Raw genomic sequence first — 8,320 nt, 5'->3', positions numbered from 1 at the left:
ACATGGCAATATAAGATGTGTGAAAATGTTTCATCCAAAAAATATTAGTCTGTAAAAAAGTAATTCATCTGAGAATTTGATAAATATTTTTTAAAAATATTTCATTTGAAATTGTGTAAAAGTAAATGTTTTCTTGAACAAACTAAGGCTGTATTAAAATTAATGATTTGCCTAAAAAGATAAGGGAGTGTAAGGATGATTCTGGAAAATTGCAAATAAGTATTTTATTTGAAAATCATTATCACTTAATGTCTGTTTTCCATGCTGGCATGGGTTGGATGGTTCAACAGAGGCTAGTGAGGCAGAGAACTGCACTAAGCTCCAATGCTACCTTTGGCATGGTTTCTATGGTTGTATAATACTCTTCCTAATGCCAACCACTTTACAGAATGTCCTGGGTGCATTTTACATGGCACCAGCATTAGTGAAGTAAGTAACTTGCAAGACAAGACCACCTCAACTGAGTGGGGTGGTAGTATTGAGAGAGGTGGATGTATGTCAGGTGAGGAGAAGTTGAAGTATGATAGAGGGACAGGAACAGGTGCCTTGCTGTAGGGGAAATGCATGTTTACTCCAGTTGGAGAACAAAGATAGTGGTGGTGGTAGTGGAGATGTGTTAGAGCATGCCTTCTTCAAATTAGAGGAAGGTAAATATAAGAGAAGTGGTATGGGTGGGGAAGTAAATTCACGGAAGAGTGAGAGGAAGTGACAGATGGGAATAGAGGGACTGGCTGTATATTCATTTCACTTACCAACTTGTGTTATTGGAAGTTTCTATAAATTCATTATTATTTTATATAGATGTACAAGTACCTTTTATTATCATCCAATGTTATATCATGAAGTAAGTCACTTCTATTTTGTATTGCATTGACATAGAAAGCCACAACACTTTTTCAATATGTAATAATGTAACGTATTGTCAGTAGTAGGATTTAAGCCAACTGGTTCCTAGTTCATTTAGTGCTTTTACTTCTAAACTACAAAGCAAAATATGTTGAATTAATTATCTACTTAATTATTTATCATCTTAGTCCGGCTTATTACTTATTGAAACTAATAGTTCAGTATATTTTATTGAATCTGTTATTTAGATGTGTTAAAAGAGGGGTATTTGTTGGGGTGTTTTTTTCCTTTTAATAACCTCCCAATACAGTTGGGTGTCCTTGCTATTAATGCTTACTCAGTTATGGTGTAGCAAATACAATCCAAGCAAGTATGGCTTGGTACCATGCATTCACTAATTATTTTAGTTGCAAACAGACATAGACATCCTTTTGGGTCCCTCACCCTTGGCACACTGGAACATTCAGAGTGTGGTTGCTGGAGAGAAAGCAAGGGTATATTAGCATTCTGCTACTACAGGCAATGTGAAATGAAGTGCTTTGCCAAAAACACAACTTGCTGCCTAGCGCAAGAATTGAACCTATGGTCTTACGATAATGAGCCACACACCCTAGCTATTAGGCTGAACTGAAGTAGTAAGTGGGACATTTGTTAGTCAAGCCAATTAGAGTAGTTATGTGACCAGAATTTTATGAAAAGCACCGGGAGGCAATGCAGATACTGTAATATTTGACCTTTAGGGTCAGTGTCAGTAAACTATGGAAGTTTCATGTCATGACCATTGTTGCCTCTAAATCATTGAAAAATTTTCTATTATCTGCTTGACTTGATTTATTACCACACAACTGCTATAACAGGTTTTTCTAAATATAATATTGAGATAAGAGGTTCAACTGGCTTCTAACATCAGAAACAGGTTAACAAACAATCTAAATAGACCATTGACTTTTTGTGCATCAAAACTGTTTTACTATCTCTTTTGACTTTATCTTGTAGGTGGTGAAATTAACTCAAGACTTGGAACAGGAAAAATCAAAAGTCCGTTCATTGAAGTCGGAATTGGATAAATTAAAAGTGAGTTTTCTTGAACTAGAATGATGGGAAGGCGGAGTTAAGCTATGAAACAGGTTTAAGTTGAAAAGTGGTTTCTCTACTTTTTTTTTTTTATGGCTGAGTCAGACGGAGGTCAGCATCCACAACCCTTTTCTGAGTCCAAACTGGAGACCCTAGCTTAACCCTTTCGATACCAACCCAGCCGTGGCCGGCCGAAAGATCTTTTGGTTCATAAGACCGAGAGTACCCATTGTTATTTAAATGTGAATTTGAACACAAATCTCGTTAGTACATTCATGAAAACACGTGATTTCACTTAGTAAATAGTTGAGTTATAGTATCTGACATTGTTTAACATATCTGAACTTAGTTATTTTGGGAGATTTTTTTCCACATTTTTTCAGAGTTGATTTTTTTTTCAACTTTGAAAATGGAGAGGAATTTCATGCTATCAAGCAGTGATTCCAAATTTGAAGGTTTTTCAATGGAAGATATGAAGATATTGAGAAAAAGAATGAATGAGGTACAAAAGCACATGGTGTACAAGAATGAATCGGATATTTCTGTATCTGAAACTGAAAGCAGCGATTCTGAAGAAACTGAAAGTGGCGATTGTGACAGCGAAGACAATTTTACATCGGAATGGAGTAAAAAGTTTTTAAATGTTTTTATTAACAATTTTTCTGGGGAGATGCGATCTACCCATAGTCTTTCTCAGGAAGCAAAACCGTTAGACTTTTTTTTTCTTATTTTTTCCAGTATGCTTGTTTGAAGCGATCACTGCAAAAACAAACCGTTACACAGAATGTAAACAAACAGTATATGCTAGGAAATCCCATGAAATGGGGGATCAAAGTTTGTGGGTACTGCTGCGGATTTAGTTTTTATTCAAGGAAAAGAGACAATAATGTTAGTCAGCATTGCCTAGGGTACGATGTGGTCTGGAATTTATCAATTCCATACCATGGCAGGGATATATATTATTTTTTGACTGATTTTTTAGTTTGGTCAAACTTGCAGTGAATTTAGAAGCTGTGACAACATATACGTGTGCTACAGTAATTGCTAGTAGAAAAGGGCTGCTGTTGGATATAAAAAAAGCAAAATTAAAAGAAAGTGGTGAAATTATCCAACAGCAGAAAGGAAATCTACTAGCGACCACATACAGAGATAAGAGGCAGATAAATTTTCCATCTACCAGTGCACAACCATGTGTTGATGAAAATGGCACCCTGTTTGTGAACCTTGATTATAACAGGTACATGGGTGGTGTGGATCGGCTGGACCAGATAATGAATTATTATCCAGTTGGTAGACCGGGTAATAAATGGTGGCGATACCTGGTTTGGTACATAGTAAATATGAGCATCGGAAATGCATTTATATACCAAATCAGGAGGGGCTCGCAAGTGATGTGACCATCTGCAGTTCCGAGCAGATGTAGCAATGCAGTTGAGGGCAGGTTATTCCTCCAAAAAAATAACTACAGGAAGGAAAAGCAAAGCCTGCCAGAGAGATATCCCTCTGAGTTCAGTTAATCGCCATAAATTAGAAAAAATCGGAGGTCGCAAAAGCAGTGCCGTGAATGTCTATCAACAAAGAAAACTCCCAGTGGAAGGCCAGTTGAAACGCCTTTCCAATGTGCATTCTGCATGGTTGCAGTGTGTAGAGTGGGATGTTATACAACTTTCCATGATAGAAATATTGTGTGAATATTGTATATATGTATGATTAGATTGTATGATTATATGTATGATTAGATTTTTATTTACTTGTAATTTTAATTTATCTGTAATTGTAATTTACCTATAAGGTGAGTGATGAGTTTTGATTTAATTTCTAATGTAAATCTTTATTATATATGTTCCTGTGTATTTATGTATGTGTGTGAGTATATTTCATTTAGTTGATGTATTTAATTTTCTAGTTTTCTTCAAAAACAAATTCCAGTATTTCAGTTTATTTCACCTTTATGGTACACTTGTTCTTCTGTGCATTAAATTCTACTGATAATCTAGTGATGTGCACAATTCTTCTATATCAAAATTTTGTTGCATACCCATTTGAATATTAGCTGATGATTCATTTTCTATGGTGATATTTAAACAAGATTTAAATATTTTTACATTTTGTTCAGTTTACCTGGATTTACCTGTAATTAGAGTCACTTTGAGACAAAAGTTATGCAATAGAATTGATTAAGAACCCTTTCTTTAATTATGTTCCAAATATCACATTAATATGTTGATAAGTAAAAATTACAGTTGTTTAAACTAGTCTAAATTTATGATTATTATAGAATTTAATTGAAACTCATGAGGGGTGTATTTTGGTCAGAAATATAGTAACGAAAGGGTTAAATACGTGGAACAGAGTGAACTTTGCTAATGGCACCCAAAGCTCAGGTCATGTTATTAAGTTGAGTGACAGAATAAGACAACCAAACAAAAGCTGAAAGAATTCCTCTGACAAGCTTTCACATTGTTACTCTTGACCAGTTTTCATGTTTAAGACTGGTCAACTCCAGGCTATATCAGAAGACATTTGCCATTGGTGCCATGCTAATCAAACAATGAAAGAATAGAAATTTAAAAGATAAAAAAATGCATATATACATTTCTTTCATCTAAAAATATATAGTGTTTTTTATAAAATACTCGGTGCATTTCCTTGTGACACCAATACTAGAGAAGTTGAATAGCTCTCTGATGCTGGTGACATGTAAAAAGCTCCATTCAAGTGTGGTTGATGCCAGTACCACCTGACTGGCTCCGTGTCAGTGGCACGTAAAAAGCACCCACTATACACTTGGAGTGGTTGGCGTTAGGAAGGACATCCAGCTGAAGAAACCTTGCCAATCCCCAGTCAAACCGTCCAACCCATGCCAGCATGGAAAGCAGACGTTAAACAGTGATGATGGTGAAGATAAGTAAATGGCCCTCACAACCTTATACGTTCACTGCTCATTTGCCAGCCACTTTATAATATGTACTGGATGCATTATCTCATGACACCAACACTAGAAAAGTAGCCTCATTCATCAATGACTCTTGAAGGAATGTGATGGAGATGGGTTTTCCATCATAGCACCAACGAGGGAAGCAAGTATACCTTGTGTGCAGTAAATGAGGGCTCAGTAACTTAAGGAATGTAGACTGAGGAAGTAGTATAGCAGAGAGAGTTTTGACAGTAGAAAGCCAGAAACAGGGAGAGTAAAAAAAAGACTTATTGATTTTGTGTTTTCTGCATTCCCTTTATTTAGTATTACTGTATTTGATGGCATAAAAGACATAGGCATATTAGACACACCCCAGTTTCATCTGCACACATTCAAGAAAAATACATTTAATGCATTAAAACCTGTAATATAGGACCCAGGGTGATTTCCCTTCTATCTTTTACTTGTTTCAGTCATTAGACTGCAGCCATGCTGGGGCACTGCCTTGAAGTTTTAATCAGTTAAATCAACCCTGGTACTTTTTTTTTTAAGCCTGATACTTATTCTGTCAGTCTCCTTTTTCTGAGCTGCTAAGTTACAGGGATGTAAACACACCAACACACACACACACACGATGGGCTTGTTTCTATCTGCTATATCTACTCAAAATACTTTGGTCAGCCCTAGGCTGTAGTAGAAGACACTTTTCCAAGGTGTTCACACAGTGGGACTGAACCCACAACCATGTGGTTGTAAATCAAACTTCTTACCACACAGCCATGCCTGCACCTATTTATTTTATTTATTGAATATTTTGGGGAAGAAAATATGCATCTTATGTGCCATTAAATATGGTATAATTTTTTTTTCTCTTTCTTTTTTTTTTATTTAGGGCTCCAAGCACAATAAAGGAGACTCGAAACACAGCTGAAGAAGTTTCAGTGACTGGTCACATTTGAATTAATTGTATTATCAATATGGAATCAGGAAGTAGCCAGGAATATTGCCAATTTACTCCCAAGATTCTCCGATGCTACTGTTTGATGATCGATGCCAACCACATCACGGAAGGAAAGAAAAAATAAGAAAAAAATAGGCATTAACTTTTTAAAAATTACAAGAGAACCAAATGGATATATTTCTCAACTCCGTTGCTGTTTTTTCTTTTGTTTAAAAAATTTTTTTTTTAACCTCTTCATCAATCAATGTCCATAATGAATATGAATTTTGGAAGTGAATAGCTCCTGTATATAGAGCAGCTATAATTACTACTTCAGCCATTTGTAGTTCCCAACTTAGAAGATTGAGCTACTAAATTCTTCAGAATATTTCTTCATACACAACTAATTGACATCTTCACTCTACTTGCTCAACAACCGTTTGCTTCTGTTCTTGGTAGTTTCAGTTTTTCTTTCATCATATTGCCTGTGTATACATGCACATGTATGAATGTGTGTGTGTGTGTATGTACAAAAGTAGGATATCTATTTGTAGACTACTAAATCAGAAAGTATATAAACCTGATTATAGTGAGATTTCATTGTATCTTGGGAAGGTCATTGTGCCAACAATAAAAAAAAAAACATGCACTGGTTCTATGTCACTTCTTTTATTATTTTCTGGCACTTTACATTCAGAGTTCAAATTCTGCCAGGGTCAGTTTTGCCTTTCATCCTTTTAGGATCGATAAAGTACCAGTTGAGCACTGAGGTCACTGAAATCAACTAACCTGTCCTCTAAAATTGCTGGCCTTGTGCCGAAATTTGAAATAATTATTATTAGTCAACTACGTGACCAATTAACTAATTGATTGTTTGATTAATCATTCATTCAGTCAGTCAGTTAGGTTCATCCAGATTCCTTTTGTTGCCATTTAAGACCTCATCAATGATATGACCTCTCTTACCAAGGTCTGTCTATCTCCTAGTTTACAGATTGTATATTTATATTTATGGAGATGTGAGAGGGAGAATATGTGTGCGTGCATGCCTGTGTGACATGGTGTGGATTCCTGTCAGTGCATCAAATGAAAATTGTGAGAACCAGGTGGGAATTTAATCCACATGCTCTGGTTGACATCCAAATATATTCAACCACTTTTACCATACCATTTGCTATTCACTAATTTCCTTGTCTCACAAACATGCACTTATGTTAGTGTGTTCATGCATATATCTATTACATATATGCATGCATTTCTTCCGACAATATGCAAATCTTCACATTTGTATCCCCCCCCCCCTAAAAGAAGGAAAAAGACTGTCTAAGAAAAAAATTCTGTGAAAAACCTGTATGTGTGTATTTATACAAAAAACAAGCCCACACATACACACACACACACACACACACCATACACCACACACACAGAAAAACGTTCATATTGATTGGCATTTAAAATTTTTTTAATATTTTATTTGATAGTAGTGCAGAGTTCAAAGCTGACAGCAGGTAGGTGGGTGGGTAAAAGATCTCCTTCCTTTCTTAAAACAAAAACAAAACAAAACAAACCTTTTTCTCTGTTTCTTAACAGTGAAATGAAACTACAAACAATATGCACATGGCTTACATCTAATTCTTCCTCAGTTGCTTTGTATTGAAAAAAACGAAAGAAAAAATAATAAATTCTTTCCGTATGAGTTGGCATCAACATACATCATATGTATCATTTCATAGCTTTTCTTATCTTGTATTTATTTATTTTTAAGAATTTTCTTTTCTTTTTTTTTTCTCGTACTGTTTGCCTTTCATGAAGTTTACGATAATACTTTTTTTCTTTTCTTTTCTTTTCAGTTTAAAATATTTTTTCTTCTGCAATTTTAGTATATCATAATACAGGGTGTCCCAGAATTAACTATTTCAGTGAAATTGGACAATTTTCTTTACAAACTCACTTTTATTTATGCTTATCATATTTAATATTTGTTAAAAGTGTATAAATTTTTTTATTTTGTTTATTATTTTTTTTTTACAATTTTATTTTCATTCCTGTTGGCTCATCTGTCCACAACAGCTTTTTTTCAGTTTGGTGGCACTCATTTTCTCTACCACCATCTCCAGGATGGAGCAGTAGTTTAGCTGAACATAAAGAACACATTCAGCTGGCAGTGCAGGAAATAAGTCTTGAAATGCTTCAAAATGTGTTTCACATTGCTAAGAATAGATTTGAACTTTGCATAGATACTGACAGAGCACATGTTGGAAAATTTTCAATGAAGTTTTTACATAAGATTTATAAATTTATTTGTTTTAGTATCATAATTAAGTAATAAACATAAAATTCTGTCAGTTTTGCTAAAATTTGCCCAGTTTCAATGCAGTTGATAGTTAATTCTGGGACACCAATGTTTTCCAATTATCATCATCATCATTATAACATCCACTTTTCTATGCTTGCATGGGTTGGATGGAGTTCTTAATATTGAGTTAGATTTTCTACAGCTGGATGCACTTTCTGTCATTAACAACTTGTTTCCAAGCAAGGTA

At 34.8% G+C, this 8,320-nt stretch overlaps 1 protein-coding gene across 2 annotated transcripts in view; it reads left to right on the top strand.

The window, feature by feature from the left end:
- LOC106875360 (G kinase-anchoring protein 1) overlaps window positions 1-7,509 on the top strand; it is a 41,933-nt gene extending 34,424 nt beyond the window's left edge. For both annotated transcript variants that reach the window (XM_014923454.2, XM_014923453.2), the window contains 2 exons: window positions 1,843-1,920; window positions 5,730-7,509. In XM_014923454.2, the coding sequence (XP_014778940.1) occupies window positions 1,843-1,920; window positions 5,730-5,768 (117 nt within the window). In that variant the 3' untranslated portion in view covers window positions 5,769-7,509. The remainder of the gene's footprint in view (window positions 1-1,842; window positions 1,921-5,729) is intronic.
- Window positions 7,510-8,320: the final 811 nt, after the last annotated feature.

The sequence above is a fragment of the Octopus bimaculoides genome, chromosome 2 (genome assembly GCF_001194135.2).
Source record: "Octopus bimaculoides isolate UCB-OBI-ISO-001 chromosome 2, ASM119413v2, whole genome shotgun sequence".
NCBI classification, from domain to species: domain Eukaryota; kingdom Metazoa; phylum Mollusca; class Cephalopoda; order Octopoda; family Octopodidae; genus Octopus; species Octopus bimaculoides.
This window is presented reverse-complemented; position numbering and strand designations above follow the sequence as displayed.